This window comes from Dicentrarchus labrax, unplaced genomic scaffold, assembly GCF_905237075.1.
Source record: "Dicentrarchus labrax unplaced genomic scaffold, dlabrax2021, whole genome shotgun sequence".
Lineage (NCBI taxonomy): Eukaryota > Metazoa > Chordata > Actinopteri > Moronidae > Dicentrarchus > Dicentrarchus labrax.
In genome coordinates, this window is record NW_026136711.1 from 31,599,174 (window position 1) to 31,617,925 (window position 18,752).

Genomic DNA, 18,752 nt, shown 5'->3' on the forward strand with positions numbered 1-18,752 from the left:
TCTGAAGGGCTTTGACTGGATTTACACCCACATTTGTTGTTTACTATGTCTCCTTGTTTGTAATAATGATTCAACCGGTTTCATGTCCATCCAAGTGTTGAAATGTACCAACACACACTCACCTGGCATCGTGTGGTACAACCTCTCCTACTCTTTATTTTGGCCTAAGCCGTGTTGTGATGCTTCACGTAGGTGAGTCACAACTTTTCACACTCTGCAGGGATTTTCCCTAAACAGAAAACAGAAATCTCTCATTTCTCAACTCAGGCATACGTAATAAACACACACACACACACACACACACACACACACACAGGTAAAGGCAGCATCTATAACCACTGGTGTTTGGGTTTTATTATGTGGGTACCAATCTGAGTTTCCTTCTCCTTCTCTGCTTTCATTTCAGCAATGCAGCATTAATACACACACACACACACACACACACACACACACACACACACCTATATTAATGGGATGTAGAATCATTTGGTAACTGTGATAACACATATATGCAAGCAAGGGGCAGGGGTGTAAGATTTGGACACCCCTACCTAACGTTGTGAGGAGGTGAGAAATTTCTGTAACTGATGCTTTATCACATATCGCCCCTCTATCATAACAATTTAGCCTCTGGGGGCAACGGGCAAGGTTTCAGGGCTTCCGGTCATCTGGATAATGGAAAACAGATGTCTGAGCCAAGATTTCCTCTTCTGTGCATCGCTTAATGTTTACAGTCCGATTAGCAACCTGGGACTCGAGAGGGGAGTTGGAGCTGAGAGAGGATTTTCGATGACCGTCTCAGATTTTTGTTGCATTTCAGCTAATCTCTGTAAACAGATATCTAATATAATACATATATAAAGCTAAATTCTCATCAGACGATAGCTGATGGGTTCTGAGACTGCATTTTGGCCAAAGTGTTTCATCTCTTTTGCTTGCCACACAGACCGTATACCTGCACGCAACCAAAGCCTGCTCAAACATAATTGGTCAATACTACTCGGACTATAAACGGACTACAAATGGAAACCTGAATGCTTCCAAAACCAGAATCTTGTCCCTTGGCTACAGATACACTCATATGCAGATATATATTTATAAAGATTAGCCCCTCTATGACTTACCTATACACTTTTGCCTTCGGACGTGATCCGACTACATGCTGGATGCCCTTGAGGCTTAAGGCACTGACTATGAAAGAAATAATCAATTATTTATTAGTGAGCGATCACTAGCGAAGATACATAAACAGATCAGGTTCAGCAAAGTGCAGCATGATTTGCTTTGATTTGAACCAGAATTTGATTTCCCCAAACAAGTCTTCCAAAAGAGACGATAAAATAGTTTGTCCATGCCCTCTAGAAGGACAATATCATTGGTTTGTGCCTTCAAAAATAAATTACTGCTTAAAAGTAAATCAGGTTTATGATGTGACAACTGTATGGATAAGGTTTAAGTTTAAGCAGATAAGATAAGATTTTAGTTTTGGGACACTTGCTGAAATGATTGCTGCTGTCGTGCCCATGTAGCACCAATGATGCAGGATGATGTCATCAGAACTGTCCAATCAATGAGTTACGTGTAAGTCGATATGTTGATATGTTTTTTGTGTACAGCCTTCATTCATTTGTAATCAGCCTGCAGAAATGTATCCTCCTCTTCTAAATTGACCTTACAGGTGTCAAAGCACCTTTAGACTTCTAAAAATCCTGTAGGTGGACATGACTAACCCTTCCACCAAATCCTCCACAAACCCAAACCTTAAATATAAGGCTAACCTTAAAACCAAGCCTTTGTTTTCTCTTTCTCACTGTCACATCTTCTTTATTCAAAACCACAGAGGAAACAAGTCAGATGTCATGGGGGAATTTTTCAAGACTCTCAAGACTGTGCATTTGTTTTTCCACTCAAACTTACATGCAGAGTGGGACCTCCCCTCATCACTCTCATTTGCATGCACTCAGTAACCTGAGTTCTGTGAACAGATAGAGATATCGGCCTGATCAAAGTGCACGGTCAGCAGCAATCTGACCTCAAACACCTGAGTTTGTGTGGGGGTCAAGTTTACCGTCAAGTTTATCTCTGAAAGGACGTGTGATGACTTACCGTCTCAATTAAATCATAAAAAGATGAAGACAAGATGTTAATTTATTTTACCCCTGAACTCTCCACTACCAGCTTCCATACTGACCACTCAACTCATGAAGAGGAGTACAGTGTCTTCCTATATGAGACTAAACGATCCACTTAAAGCATCGTAAAAGATCATCGATTATTAGAATCATAAAGATGGTTTCTCTCAGGCTGCGGTTGATGTCCATTCATTTCAGTACACTATGAAAATCACCTTTCAGGGACATGAAACTGGCTCCAGGGCAGTTATCCATAACAGAGAACATGATGTCTCATTTGAATAGGGCTGATATAAAAACTCCTCCCTTACAGTGTGTTCAAGGGCTTGTGGCAAAGCAGCATGAATAAAGTATATTCATTAATGTGCAAACCTATAAGCTTGAAACTCAACAGAAAAATCCACCAGCAGTACTGTATGTGTGAAAAACAGTTATAACGTTTTTTTTGTTGTTTCAGATTCACAAAATCTGAGAAGTGACATCACTTGAGGCTGACAAAATGTGGGGGTGTGGCGTTAGAGAGAGAAGGGAGCTTACCAGACTCTGCAGCTTGAGGCTACATTAGCCAAGGCTGCGTTTACACTGATTTTGGCTCTGCGTGAAAAAAACGCAGCCCTCTCATTTATTTGAATGGAGGCAGTCTTGTGGCACAGCAGGGGGGGATTCCTGCAAAACAGCAGGGTCATCAGGAAAAAAAATGTAACCTTGCTCAACTTTTGTCATAACACAGTGCAACATCAACAGGCAAGGCGCTACATTGGCCAAGTTTCCAGAGTTGTAAAATCCTGTATGTGAGTATTTTAGAACATTGTGCAGTGTTTGGGCTTCTGTTAAGCCTTTAAACGCATTAATCTGTCACTCAAACTAGACTTCCTGGATTGTATTTCATTTTCTCACCAGGACCTGAAACAACACCTTCCCACCAACGCAACGCACGCATTGTTTTAACGGAGGGATGTTTTCCCGCTAATGCAAATCTCCCACCAAACTGACAGCGGTCGAGTTGCATTGTGGACGCCAGGTGCTTTTATGAGAACGACGAATGAGTGGTATAAAACAAAACAAGACAAAGAGGAGACAAACAATATATCTATATATATATCTTTATATCTAATAAATATTACACAAAATACCTAATCTAATATTTGAGCTGAAAACTTTGTATTACTTGTCTGATGCAAGACCCGACCAATATTTCAATGCTGATGGAAAAATGTAAGAATAGTAATAGTAGAAGCTATCCAAGAGTGCAAGAAATTATTAAAACACTAAACAACCAAATGAAATGTCTTTTTAAAAACAAAAAAAATTGTATTTGTTTTTTTCTTTTTCTGTAAGGTTGTTGAGATATTCCCAGTTTAGATATGACATTTTGCATTATTAATTATATATAAATTATAATATTATAACTTTTTAAATATGTATAAAATATTATATTACACAAAGGATCTCAAATGTTGATGTCTTCAGTATAACAATGATTTAAAAAACAACAACATTGTAACTTCTACGACACATATACACATTATACAGCACACAGATCTGTTATAAAGTCAGTGCTGATCTTTGACATAATTTTATTTTCCTACATACCTGTCTGCAGAAGTACATTACATTACCCATATCCTAGTTTAGATTTTATATTGATTATGTAGGATTCTGATTAGCTACCTGCTGTGAAGCACTTCTCTATAAATACTTTACCAGCAGCGTAAATGGAGATATGCTCACTCTGATTTCAACTTCAAAGGTGTTTACATGACAGTTGGAATAACTGCTGTAACCTAATCTGGTTGTCACATCCTGCATGGAAACACAAGTCACGTCAGCGTCTTTAGGAAGCAGACTCCACGGAGTCTCCTGCACCTCACAGCTCCGACCCAACGACACCGAAACAGAGCAGAGAGAATACAAATGTGTGACACAAACAGTTAGCTGCTTCCTTTAGCATGCTAATGATGTGTCGATGGTTTCCCTGGGACTACTTTCACACATAAGGAGGGTGACGGGAGGGGGTCAGTGAAGCAGAAAGTGAGGGGGAGCTATGACCGAAATGAGAGCAAACAGGAGACGTAAACAAGCTTCTAAAACTATCAGGTGAAACCCTGCAGCCGCCACGTCTCAGCCACATTTACACATGAACTGACCCCGAGTCACACAATCCCCGTTCACACATAGAGCGACTGACACTAACTAACAACACTACGTCAAAGCTGAGGGTTCTAATATGCCCCTTAACACCCACTATAAGGTCTTTCCTCTGTGACTTTGTACCATTTGCTGAAAGTCCTTAACACCTTGACATCAGATCACTGAGGATGGTGGAGGAGCAGTGAAGGATTCAAGGCAGCACATGATGCCGGTGATACAGTTTGTTTGTGGGTACACGTGGTTGTTCAAACATCATCTATGTTTTGGTTCACGTCTCTATCTCTACCAGGTCAGCGAGTATTTCCAATGAAGTAATCATTGGGGATATTTGTTTAGGTAGAATAGCAGCAGATAAAAGCCAGAAACACTAACATCTGGACTGCTTGTTTCAAACCCATCCAGTCTGTAACTGGGTGTTTAAAGTTCACTACATGGCCAAAACTGTTTGGACAACCCATTCATTTCAAAACCATGGGCATTAATCTGCTATTAAAGCACCCTCCACTCCTCTGGTTTCAGCCTCTCTGCCAGATGTTGCAATCTGACTGCAGGGATTTGCTCCCATTCAACCGCAAGACCATGAGTGAGGTTGGACAATGAAGTTGGGTTATAAGGTCTGGCTCACGGTTGATGTTCCAGTTCATCTCAAAGGTGTTGGATGGGCTTGAACTTCTTGGCTTTGTGCATACAAAAACGTTTGTCTGAAAATATTGTTTTGTATTGTATGCTGTAACATTAAGATTTCCCTTCATGGCAATTTAAGGCCCCGACACACGGGGCAGACGGTTGGCGACCGGCAGATGTCGGGCTGTCGGTGAGCGTCTGTAGACCAAGTCTTTTGCGGTGTGTTCCGCACCGTAGGCACTCGTCTGCCCTCATCTGGGTCCTTCCCAGCAGACTGAGCATGTTGAATCGATGGCAGAGGCAATCCGTGAGAGAAATTAATCTGATTGGTGAATACATACACGGATATTTTGAGATAAGAAGTAGCTGTTTTATGAAACTGTCTAAACAACAGTTGGCAAACCTACATACGGTGTTAAAAAAGGAAAGTGAAAAGATGAATGTAGTCACTGATCGCATTTAAAGGTAGTAATTGTGACAGGCTGAATTATAATCTATAGTCTGTATTGTGTTTAAACTGATCTGTAATAAGACATTATTTTTATAGATTTATTTTGCTGCCACATCAAAAAAATCATCATATTTTTTCTGACATTTGGTTTTTAATAACAAGCTTCTATATAGAAAAGTTCTGAACATCTTTAATAAGCATTCTTTGTACATTTGGTTCCTGGTCTGTAGTTTGAGTGTGGAGCTTTTCTACCTCAGAATAAGCTGGCAGCAAATCACATTCATTTTCCCTGCGTGAAGCTAGTTTTACAAGAGCTACACACAAAGAAAAAAACCACACACACACACACACACACACACACACACACACACACACACACACACACACACACACATACGCTCACAGATAAGCAAACAGACACACATTTACACTTTCTTGGCATCCCCGGTGGCTACGCACACACAGCACCCACCCGACTCAGAATCTCGTGCTTGTGACTGAGCTCTGATATAACAGCCATATTATTTTAACATGACTCTCGTAGCCAGTGACAGGAAATGCATCGTCAGAGCTGGCAGGCGGCCCCTGGGGGAGCTCCTGGCCAGGCACCAAAGCAAAGGGTTCTGGGTAATGGTTTACAGATGATGGTAATGTAGTGCAGCTGCGTCAGCCTTAGAACAAGCTGGAAGGGCCGTAGACAACAGCCGGTATGGCTGTTGAGTCACATGCAGGTTTAATGTGGATTTAACATCTCAGCGTGAACACATGATAATTGGAGATGATCACTGAGAACAGCTGCCTGACACCGACCGCCCACAAGTGCTGCCATTTTATCACACATGACATTTTTCACAGCAAGTCAGGTACAATATAAGAATAATGAGTTCACTGGTAACTGAAGGAGGAAATTCTGATGAAAATCAATTTTTAACGTTAACTCATTCATTTATGTGTTGAATCAGAAGGTCAGCAAGGAAAACTCATGAGCTTGACAGCAGAGCTAAAGGTTGGTATGACTGGTCTGAACTTTGAAGATCAGCTAGGCTTTAAGAGTTGTGACACCCAAAGGGTCATGGGAAATTTTGGGGTTGTCAGTGGGTCTCCTATTAAAAAATCTCAACCAAATGTCCCTGGTCAAGCACTCTCTTTTAATAAAATACTGCACATACATGTTTTTTTTATATAAATAATACTTTGTGTTTATTCTTGAAGCACTTATCTACAGTGGAAAATATTTCCAAAGTCAGAGCAGCTGTAAAAGTACCTTACACCAATGCCAAAAAGTGTGGCTAAATATACGTTTGTTGCTGTTTAGTTATGTAGTTCTGTTGCTTATCTACAGCTAAGCAACAAACATAAACTGTGTATTCAGTTTAGCTAAACCCTGTGCTAGAAACACACTGTATTTGGCAATATTGTGACGTAGGCGGGGCAAACTATAACAGTTTGGAGCGTGGTGAGCATGAGGAAATCTTGCACCTGTTAGGGTTTCCAGATTGATTTTACATTTGTAAGCTATATCTTATTGCAAGCATTTTTTACAATGCCAGAATATGGCTAAAGTTGTTAGGTCTGTGGCACGGGCCTGTGTTTGTTTAGGGTTCACATATTGCAGAGATGGATGATAATGAGCAGCTGAATGAGGACAATTGCCCATGTTTGCCTCCTGGTTGTAATTTAGACTCAGAGACTAACAGACTATCAGAAACCTGTGGCGATATTGCAAGAACTAGAAGAGTGTCAACAAACAGGAAGCAAAATGGCTGCAAATCACTGCTAAAATGTTAAATGAACTGTACTTATATAGCGCCTTCCTTGTCTTCCAACCACTCAAAGGGCTGCACACTGCATGCCACATTCACAGAGTGATGGCGAACGTAAAGAAATGCTTTCCTACACATTCATACACTAATGAACAGCATGGGAGCAATCTGGGGTTCCGTATGTTATCTTGCTCAAGGACACTTCGACATGCATCGGGAGAATCCGGAGATTGAAGTCCCGGTCTTCTGATTAGTGGATAACCCGTTCTACCTCCTGAGCCACAGCAATCCAATTACCAGTCCCGGTGTGACAACAGGACTAGCAATGTGGGAAATCATCTTGCTAATAAGTTAATGGAGTTTTTTTTCTTCCCATTTTGCCGACAGCAGACGGGACAGCCGGTAACACCGTAAAGGAACAGTAGCCTAGTAGTACAGTAAAACAGGATCACGGCGATGGGGTCGACTGTGGATTTCACTTCAGACACAGCACATCTATGACTCGTGTCTGCTGTAATGTGGTCCAGTGTCTGTATTCAGAATGTGGCTTGGACTGAGTTGTGTTATAACCAGAGAACTGTGAGTCTGTCATTATTTCCTGCACAGTTGGAAAATAAAACAAACTTCAGCCTTTTTCCTTCTCTTTCTCTGCTTCTCCTCTGTTCCTCACATTCCCCCTTTATCTTCCCCCGCTTTCTTCACCCTTTCTCATTTGTTTCCTTTCTCTTGTATTCTTTTTCAATCTCTCCATGTCCATCCTCTCTCTCTCTCTCTCTCTCTCTCTCTCTCTCCCTCTGTCATGATGTGGCAGATCAGAATGAATGAGTCAGAGTATTTGGGTGACTGAACCACAAGAGAAGCAAACAAAGTCAGCTACTGTACAGCGCCTGCACCAACACACACACACACACACACACACACACACACACACACACACACACACACACACACACACACACACACACACACACACACTGGGTTGGTTTGTTACAGTGTGACTTTAAAGTGACACTCCACCCAAAATCAAACTCCCTTTGTCCTTGGGACAGATATTTTGTTTCCTCCTTCCTGGAGATCAGCCGCTCAGTATAACATAACTTACAAATAGTTATAGTATGAAGGCGAAAAGACAGTGAGCTCCAGTTTATACACTAGCCCATCTGTTCCGACATACATCTTTAAAAAAAAAGTCTCACAATATATAGTTTCATTTATAAGTCTCAATCATTTATAGCCGGGCACTTTACAGCAAACAAATCAGGACATCATACACATGTTGGGGACTATTTTCTGCAGTGGACGAATCCAAATTTGGTGCTCTAGTGAGCACTTCCAACAGCAGGATGTTGTATGTGGGTTTGAGTCAGAATAAACTACGGTGTGTGTGTGTGTTCATAGTTATGAAGGAACCTATAACCCAGAGTGACTCACTGATGTGTTTTTAATAGTTTTTAACCATTTTTGGGATGGCGAGGTTGGTCCGTCGGTCCAGGTTTTTGTCAGATATGCAGGTGAAATGATCTCTGATTGTAAAATAAATATAATAGAAATAGAAATTAGGACTAATATGAATTACAAATGCAAACACAGATGAACGCCTCAAGTGGTGCAAAGTTTTAGCAAAGCTCTTTCCCTCCTTCCACCAGCTGCATGTTCTAACAGAGTGAGCAGGAAAACAGACTGAGATAATGTTTGTGTTGGTATGTGTGTATTTAGCACAGTTCCTATCAGGCCTCTCCCTGCACTCTTTCATAAAACAACAAACCTAATCTGTCGCTCACTGATGAAATGGCTTTTATGGCATCTGAACAGATCTGTTAGCTGCTATCTGACACACCTGACAGTCATCCACTCTCCTTGACCTACATAGCTGCACTCACACACACTACAGCTATCTTATATTACCCAATACAACACTTCACTGATTGGCATTCTTTCTCAAACCCTAAAATAAACTGATCCTAACCTCCATCTACTTTTCTGTTCCTCCTGTAGATATTTGAAAAGTTTCATTTAAGAGTTTAATTCCAAAATAAAGCACTAACCATTCACAAAAATGTTTGAGTCTCCACTTAAAGTCAATGTGTGTTTTGCCTATTTGTTTCCCTGTTGCATTTTATAAATTATTATTTATATAAATGTATTATAAATGCATTTTTGCAAACCTCTCAGGCTCATTCACTCCATTTCACTTTCATTTCAAAGAGTGTCCGACAGGGAGGCTACCACAGATTTTATTTTGGAGGTAACTGTTGTCGCTGTCAATGCACAAGTTTAGAAACATGAATCCATGGTTGGCTTGGAAACAACATAAGCTAAACATAAAGGTTTTGTGCTTGTTGCCAATCAGTATTTCTTTTTCCTATTGTTGAAGTTAGGAGTCCTCTGTAGAACTTTAATAACTTTTTGAGGCTCGAATCAACTGGAAATTAAGGAAATTACTGAACATGGCAGTTTTGGCTGTTGAACAGGTGCAGGAAACGTTTTTCCGAAAGTGAATTTAAAAGAAACACCTACGCTGCACAGGAACGAGATAACATAGAAACTCTGGAGATTGTAACACACACACCTATCTGGCACATGTCCACCTGCTCCACATGCACATTGGGACACATGGACTGAGCTCAGGTTGCACAACAGTTTCCTGCTGCAGCCTCACACGTTGACCCGAGAAAACATTCACATATCTTTACGCCAGGGAGGGGCCGCCGGGGGAGGGTGACAGGTGTGTGTAGTAAAGCATTTTTGCACAGAATGAGGACTGCGGATTCCTCATGGTGTGGTTTGTTCGTTTGTTTCAGTGAGGATGGGGAGTTCAATCTGATTGCATTTTGACATGCAAAACCTCAAGGCTATCCAATGTCCTGCCAGCTTGAGAGAGGGGAGGTGGGATTGACCTCTCATTCAGAAGATCAATAGGATATATTGATTGATGACTGCACTGCAAATAGTACAAGCTGTTGTTAGACCGCCAGCCATGCTAGCTCCCACAGTTTATACTTACAATATTCGGCACATTACACGGGTGAGTTTTGCCTTCCAAGATCCTACCATGAGCTGTACCATTACAGTCCATTTGTGGAAGGAAGGACTCACTTTCAGTTGCAGTATGGACAGGTAAAATGAACTTCACTACCTTCAACTACCACCTGCACAGCAGCAGGTGGTAACTCATTCTGCCTAACCCCACCGCTCAGATGTTGAACTATTCTGGAAATCACAAGATCCACTCTCTCAGTGTACCAATACAAAGCATTCACCATCCTAATAGGTGCAACAAGAGATGTCAAATCATGCGAGTCTATACAGTCCTGAGCAGAGGTACCTGTGACACCTGTGAGGATGTGCCATGGGTAGGAGGACTTTTAAACCAATATAATACCAGGTTTGAGACGGATTAACGGCTCATTTATTACAGTGAGCCAAGACTCCAGCCAAACCTTGTTCAACTTTTGCTCCAAGATTCTGCAATGCACGGCATCTGCCAATAAAACAGATGGAAGCACAAATTCCTGGCGCAAATGGAAGATAAAATAACTTTCTAGAGTTGTTAAACAGGGTCTGCACAGTGTTACACATCAAAGTCTGTTTACATGTCTTGGGGAGTACTAATGCTTGAAGCCTTCTGTGGCTCCAGATAGAGCTGTGTGAAATCTGATGAATTGCCTCAAGTGATGTCACTAGAGTCAGTCTCGGTTTGGAAACAAAATCTGGAGTGGAGTTACGGAGAGGAGAAATGAGCTTACCAGACCTCTGTAGCTCGCTCCTTATCTCTGCTCGAGGCTAACGACTTATCTCTTACCAAACAACTGATGGTCAAGTTGCATTGTGGGTAATGTAGGTGGCCAAATTTTGACAAGTGCGGAATAAAAAAAGATCATATTTCTTTCAGGTTCTGTAGAATCCATTTTGATGCTTTTTGTTTTAAACTGTCCGTCATGAGTCAGTGTTACAGAAGTGCAAAACTAAATTGGTGCAGTACTCTTTTACATCCAGTCTCATTCTATTAACAACCTCTGTGCAGTGTTTTAGGATGCGATAAGCCTTCCAACTCGTGGATCTGTTACTCAAACTGGACAACATGGATCACATTTCATTCTCTCACCAGTGCCTAAAGAAAGTGCAGCCCCTTGTGTGTTACGCAATGCTGTTTCTTGGTTTAAACACCTCGTAGCTAGCAAGCTGTTCTCCCCACGCTGTCATCCCCTAATATCGAGCCAAACAAGCCGACCCCCAAAAAAGCTTTCTGTGATCATTTAAGATCGACGCTGCAGTCCCACAATGAAGTACTGTTTCAAATTGTAATCCCTCGATACTTGTTAGCCATAAAAAGTAACCTTGTTACGGTAACTGTGCTCACATTGGATCTAATGTATTAACCAACCCGGATAATGATAGAAACTGACAACCAACTCAACAGTTCTAGGTTTCTGTTTATTTCTTTGATTTAAACATTTATTGTATAACTTGTAAAGGCAGCAATGACGCAGCAAAGATTTTATTCCATATTCATTCAGAGCTTTATCAGCTATAGTGAGAACTATCTAATGTTTGAAGTTGTATCTTTATGCAATTATGCAAATATATTAAAGACTACAATTTTCCTGCCATCCAATCTGGTATATATATATATATATATATATATATATATATATATATATATATATATATATGTGTGTGTGTGTGTGTGTGTCTGTGTGTGCATGCAATAAAACCACAGACTTCCCAAATCTCATTCATTATTTAATTACATCAATATTTAAAAAAGTGCTGTTTGTCAAGAATAACATTTCTTTTAAATCCACAAAACTCAAAATGAACAAAGAAAAAAAAAAAAAAAGGACTAAAATAATTTATGATACAATAACAAAAATATTTACATTTTTAAAAAAATTTGTACAATATTTAAACCAGAAAAAACAACATTACAGGCTGCAGCCAGGTGGAGGTAGGTTGTATCATGCTAAGAAAAGAAAAGAAAAATCATCCCTGCTGTCTCGTCAAAACCTCTGAATCTTTACTTCAGGAGGCTGCTCTTTGTGACTGTGAAGCTCTACAAAAAGGAAAAATAAAAACCAATAATCGGAGACGTTTGGAAGCTTCCCTGAAAAAAAACTAGCTCATAATAGAAGCGGGCGAGGTTTTAACCAGACAGTGACATAATCAAAAAGGAAACAAGGAGTCCTGAACAGAATGCATTTCAAGGCAGAACAGGTTTTTACCGCTAAAAACACCCTCTTATTCTCGTTATTCCTACCGACCAGGGTCTGCTCACCCACGCTGAAGGAGGAAGAACTGCTAAATAAGATACAGGATGCATTTTAAGACATTTGACACTAATAAGCAAATGTTTTCCATTTGCAAATTCAATAGCAAACAGCACATTAATGGATAACATTGGCAATTATTGATAAGAGTACAATGGCATTCAGTTAAACATTCAACCCCATTATTGGTATTTAAAACTTCAGATCCAGCCCAAAGACAAGTTCGACAAAACACCTGATAGCAAACGGATACAACAGGCTCCTGGTGAACACGTACAGCCTTAATCTTTTACGTTTTTACCAGCATATCACGGCTCTCTTCAGCGTCTATCTTGTGTCCATGTGGTCAAAAATAATAGCTCGATGAGCACAAAATGGTGCCAGCGAATCACCGTTTTAAACTTTTTTTAAAATGGGGAATGTTTGTCAGTGGCCATGTACATGTAACATGTAACATGTACATGGTTGAAATTTACTTTTACAGTCAACAACATGCTCCGTCATTATAGGTTTAAAAATCCCATACACTGCAGCTCGATCAGATGTTGAGCGACAATCTCACAGAAAATCTTCACTAGTTTGATCAATGAGGGCCACTGATGAATGGACTTTCCACTGGATTCATGGTAAAAATGTAAATTCATACTTGGCAAACTTAACTAAATGTCACAGTATCGCTGTTACAGCTTCCTCTAACCAGAACCTTTTAAAAAACAATAATAATTATAATAATAATAATAATAATATTATTAATATTAATATGTTAGGACACCATCAGTCTGTCACTCTGTTTCGGACATGCAAATGTTATTCAGACGTTTTCTGTCCAGACTTTGGCTGATTTGCTACGATAGCACGGCTCACAGTTCAGTTCACTTTCCAGTTCGGTCTCCTCAAAACCTGAATGCTGTTTAATATGGCTACCTTTGAGTTTAAACTATTTATTAATGAAAAATACTTAATACAGAAAAGTAATTTATATATTTTCAAACTAGAAGACACACGCGCACACACACGCACTCTGAAGAGAGCGAGCTGGCGGTGAACTGAACTGAGGCCGAGCACTGTTATGTGTACAGTATCAACCCCGGTCTATACAGTACTGTCATTGACACACATTAACCTGATAACTGAGTGGTGTTGGGTCCGCCTGAGGCCAACAGGGCTGGAAGCACACTGAAGAACCTCTTCTTGTTAAAATAGCATTTAACTGGAATTTAACTGGAATCAACAGAAATTGCAGTGGACCAAATAACTTTAAAAGCCATCATCACACCGTGGAGGGATCACTGGTTAGTATGGCTATAAGACGTCCTGAAACCACCATATTCAAGTTTTAGTCAACTACTGAGCTGATGTGGCTTCCAGTTATTTGACCCAACAGGCGCTGCATCATTTTCCCCCTTCGCCATTTGGCATCCCCAAAGTACGGATTCCCAAATGGGATGGAATAAACAACAACAAAGAGCTACGGATCTTTCAGTGTGCATCCAGCCAAAAAACAAAAACTAAGAATCTGCTCGCTCCGTCCTCGTTCCAACTTTAAAAACATCCTACTCTCTACAACAGTCAGCAGTCAAGGCATGAGAATGATACATTTTGAGGCAATGAGTGTGTTGTGTTTGTCCATAGTTGCAAATGTCTTTACAGTCCAGAGATATTGTTACCATAAAGTCCTTGAAATGTCAAACTTTGTGCGCTCTTTTCAGCATATCCTGCCCGTCTCTCTGTCTTTGTACAAAGTCTCTTCCCTTATCCACCCTCGCCCCCCAACCCGAATTGTCTCTAAGCGTCTACAAATGTAGCCCATCATCCGCCCCTGTTGTGAGCTGTTTCACCTTGGCTTTCAGCTCTTCCTGTTTGGCTCGAAGTTTGTCCTTCTTGGATTGCAGTCTGTGGCCTTCATCCTCCAGGCCGTAGATGCAATCTCGCGCCTTCTTCAGGATCACCACCTTGGACGCCTTGTCATTGTGCGACAGCTCTGGCACGTTGTCGCGCAGGCGCATGAAGCAGTTCTTCAGCTCGTTGCGCCGCTGCCGCTCCATCACGTTGTGCGTCCGCCGCCGCTCCTCCTCATCCTCCGTCTCTGCTGAGTTCCGGGACGTGTGGTGATGGTACCGTGACGAAGAGGACGACGAGGAGGAAGAGCTGCGCGAAGAGTGGTGGTAGCGCGATGAACTCTCGCTGCCTCTCGAGCGCTTGTTGGAAGAGGATGATGGCGGTGGCGGGGAGGCGGGACGGGGTGCGGCGTAGTTGTGTTGCAGCTGGATCTCAAAGTGGTGGCGCTTGAGAGCTCGCTGCTCCTCTTCCTTCTGCTGACGGACAGACAGGTCAGCCAATGAGGGGAGAGGGGAGGGCCTGGGGGAACAGCGTACCACCGTCACCACGTCAATTTCCTCCTCTGTTAGAGGGAAGAGAAGAAGAAAGGAGAGCCGGGTTAAATGAGTTCTCTGGCACAACCTTGTTTCCTGACCCATGTGGTAATTTTATCTCCTGGGTGAAGGCGTGGGAGGGCCGACACAAAAACAAGGGTGTAGTTACTGTACACAGCTCACCAATGTGGGTCTCTCACCCACCCACACACAGTAGTAAACTCATCAGTAGTGAAAATCTTACTTTCATACCGTAACTCTTAATGGAGGGAAGGCAGCTCCAGATCACATCAACAGTTTCGGTCAAATGTACAATTAAGTATTTCAAGTGAAACTGAAGCATGAAAAGCTGTTTACTGTAAAAATGAATAGGTAGTAAAAAAAATGACTATTCCCAAAAAAAAGGCCTTTTTCTTAATGACCATATTATAACAATGAGTAATTCTTCGATAGCCAGTCTGCCTCTTCCTCCCTGGTTCATACCCAGGGATGCCAGAGGGCTCGAGTCAGTGAAGTGACTCATTACGGGTTAATGGATAGAGCCACAACTGTTACCGCTGAACATGAGTCAGTCACACACCCACATATACACACACACACACGCCCTTAGTCATTTCTCCTTCCTCAAAGCTCTCATCTACTCATGTCAGTCAACAGCTAAAGCCCCGCCCACGCTTCAACAACTCTTAAAGGCTCCTATGGGCTCAGTGCCACTAAACATTAACAGTGAATTATCAATGAAATGCCAGTGAAGCGGTTCTGGGCGAGGACTGTTTATACTGATAAGCTGCACAATAACAAAGCGGGAATGAGATAAACGTTTGATATGGTCACCCTAACTGAACCGTTAATTCATGTATAAAGAATTTAAAAAGGCAGCATTTTGTTAAAAATATGATCATGAAGCACTCTTGAAGACTCACAACAACCAATATCTGGGCTTCTTATGGAAGAAAATCATGAATGTTAAATGAGGATAAGGTCTCAGCTCACCAGAGTCGCTGGATGAATAGGTGGACAGCTCGCAACCGGTTGAGCCGTTGTCCGATGTGGCCTCGCTGGTCTCCTGAGTGTCCATCAGGTTCTGGCAGTCCAGCGTGGAGCCGGCAATCTCCTCAAATATGCTGGTGTTGATGTCAGACAGCAGCGGGCTGGAGCCGAGTATGGAGGAGACCAGCTTCTCCTCCAGGCCCTTGTCTGGTACCAGGCACCGCCACAGGTCCTCGCCGCTCTCCTCCAGGGGGGAGCAGGGCTCACTGGGCTCGCCATCCTTCTCAGCAGCATCATGGTGAAAGAAGTCGTAGTTCCAGTTGAGTTGCATGTCATGATCCTCCAGCAGGATGTCCGACACGTAGCTCAGCTGGTCCTCCTTAGACAGGGGCTTGCTGCCATCGGCCCCGGCCTTCATAGAGGGGGACTGTGGCGGTGTCGGCAGCGACTGGAGGTCCTTCATCAAACTCTGGCAGAACTCATCGTCAAACAGCAGCGGGTCCGAGTAAAGCCAGTCCTGCGACTGAGCGAAGCTTTGCAACATGTTTGATTGCAGCATCTGGGAGAACAAACAAAAAACCAGCAGAAAATATAAAAAAAATCAGAGAGGTAGTGGTGCGTATTAGGTTTAAATCCAGAGAAAGTGGCGCCAGTAGTGTGCTAAAAGCAGCGCCGTGTCAGAGTTGGCCGGGTAAATCCAGCAGCAGCAGCAACACGTGTTTGTAGTGAAAGTTTAAACCACTTTCTCCAGACTGAGACCCCGAAGAGCTGCATGCCACCTTTTATCTGTGTTTACATCACTGTAGCCCCGCCCCGCAGCTCCCCAGGAGGCCACAAATCACCCAAAAGACCCCCCCCTCCCCAACTCCTCCCCTCCCCATGACATCATAGGAACAGCTGGGAGAGACAGGGGCAGAAAGTAACACCTCTTTCCACAATTTACATTTTTCCTTCTCAGAAAGTTAATAAGAAAACCTGAAAATACGCCCGGCTGCCTGCTGACACAGGAAACAAAACCAGTGGATGGGTGGCTTTTATCTTCTCTTCTTATTGTTACTCAACACCTTAAAACCTCTGATACTGGTACACACACACAAACGCACGGCACACACACACACACACACACACACACACACACACTTCAGCTACCCTGCAGGAAATCAAGACCAAACGATGTCACAACTTCTTACAAAGACTTAAAAAAAACCTGCTTTGCTTAGCACAAAGTCTGGATAGTTATCATAAAAAAGAAGCCACAAGGATCTTAAATGAAAACACTAAAACCAGTCAAGACATGCATGATTTCTACTGCTATTACTTAGCCATTAACCCACCATTAAATACTTCTAATTACATTGCGAAATGCAATAAAATAGATAATTTATTTTTTAAAAAGAGAGAAAAGGGGTGTGCTCAGTTAAGAAGCAGCCTTATTTGGTGTGGGAGAAATCTTAAAATATTCCTATGAGGCTCTTATGGTATGTGCCTGCAAGTTATAGCAGGCTGCACTGGAGAACAAAGCCACAGTGTGTGTGTGGGCAGACAGACTTATGGGAGTTAAAAGGCTGCCTTTCTTTACCACAGCCAAAAACTTATGACACAGACCCAGCATGCACCGTGACAGGAAGGTAGAAAAAAAAAAAACATAAAGTCATTATTAGTGTTTATGATGACACCCCCTTCCCCCCCCCCACACACACACACACACACACACACACACACACACACAGGACATAACACTAAACGACTGTGTATTACACATGAATGCATACCATTCAGTGCAAACTCTCACATTAAAGATCTAAAATACACATATTTCTAAATGAGGTTTTGAATGCAAATTAAGCTCTCTCCTGTTTAATCGCGTTGTGCTGCACGACTCAGTTTCTGTTAGATTTTTAACAAGATTTTTTTATTTTTTTTACACATTTACAAAAAACTAAACAATGCAACAAACCCTATTTTCTAGTATTTCCACCTTAAAGTCAATGCACCAGACAAAAACCAGCTCAAAGTCCTTTAAATAATCCAAAGGTTAACCCGCCGTTAGGGTCCTTTAAAACCCCGCATGGGTTGAGCAACCCTCGGGTCTCCACGTGAAACCGGCACTCTGATTTATTCTTATAACAATTTCACCACTTTAAAACTACACATGACATTAAATTACAACAAATAATAAACGCACGCTTTAAACCCACGAAGTGACTGTTGTAAGTTAAGACCCCAAATAAAATATATTCCTCCGCATGCAGCTTGCCTTACCTTCAACTGTCCTTAGGTAGAAGAAGGAGGAAACTCAAAATGAAGAATTAAAAAAAAAAAAATGGAGGAAACGTCCGAAATATCCCAAATAAGATCCAACCGACACACAAAAGTATAAAACAAAAAAACTAAATTATCTGCTAACGTGAAATTTTCTGCGTGTGAAATTAAAGTTAGTGCAGGGCAGCATGGTGTTTATCTCCAGTCTCTCTCTCTCTCTTTCTCTCTCTCTCTCTCTTTTTCTTTTCTCCTCCTCCGCTACGAGCAGACAGAGTAGGTGTGGCCCGCCGGGGTCGCTCTATTTATATGGTAGGCACATGTTTGTGTCCTTCCGCTGTGAGCAAAATCGCGCCAAAACGTCAAAACCGACCACGGGTGGTTAACGGAAATTAAACCCACCGCCAATATGTTCGCCCTCGGTCCCCGTTTCGATCGAGTCCCGGCGGAAAACAAAGGGGCGACGGCGATATGGGTTAATCTGCCGTTGAAGTCGGGGTCTATGTTGTCTATTTCGCGGAGTGATACCGCGCAGGCTGGGATTCCTGGAAAATGGTGGCGGGTAAAGTAGGAACAGCACACACGTGGATCCGTGGGAGATGCCGGGTGTCTCACTGCTTGTCTCACTGCATGTCTGTGTGTCTCGCCACAGGGGCGTTAAAAAAAATATATACTTTTAAAGAAAGAAATACCTCTTTAAATGTATTGTTGTTGTTTTTTAAGGTGGAATTACATATATATAT

The 18,752-nt window shown here is 42.0% G+C and overlaps 1 protein-coding gene across 1 annotated transcript; it reads right to left on the reverse strand.

The window, feature by feature from the left end:
• Positions 1–11,851: 11,851 nt before the first annotated feature.
• Positions 11,852–18,273, reverse strand: mych (myelocytomatosis oncogene homolog). The gene is made up of 3 exons (XM_051413804.1): positions 18,013–18,273; positions 15,754–16,309; positions 11,852–14,789 (listed from the first exon to the last, which is right to left on the reverse strand). The coding sequence occupies exons 2-3, from the start codon at positions 16,307–16,309 to the stop codon at positions 14,182–14,184; spliced, it is 1,164 nt and encodes a 387-aa protein (XP_051269764.1). The 5' UTR covers positions 18,013–18,273; the 3' UTR covers positions 11,852–14,181.
• Between the last annotated feature and the right edge of the window lie 479 nt (positions 18,274–18,752).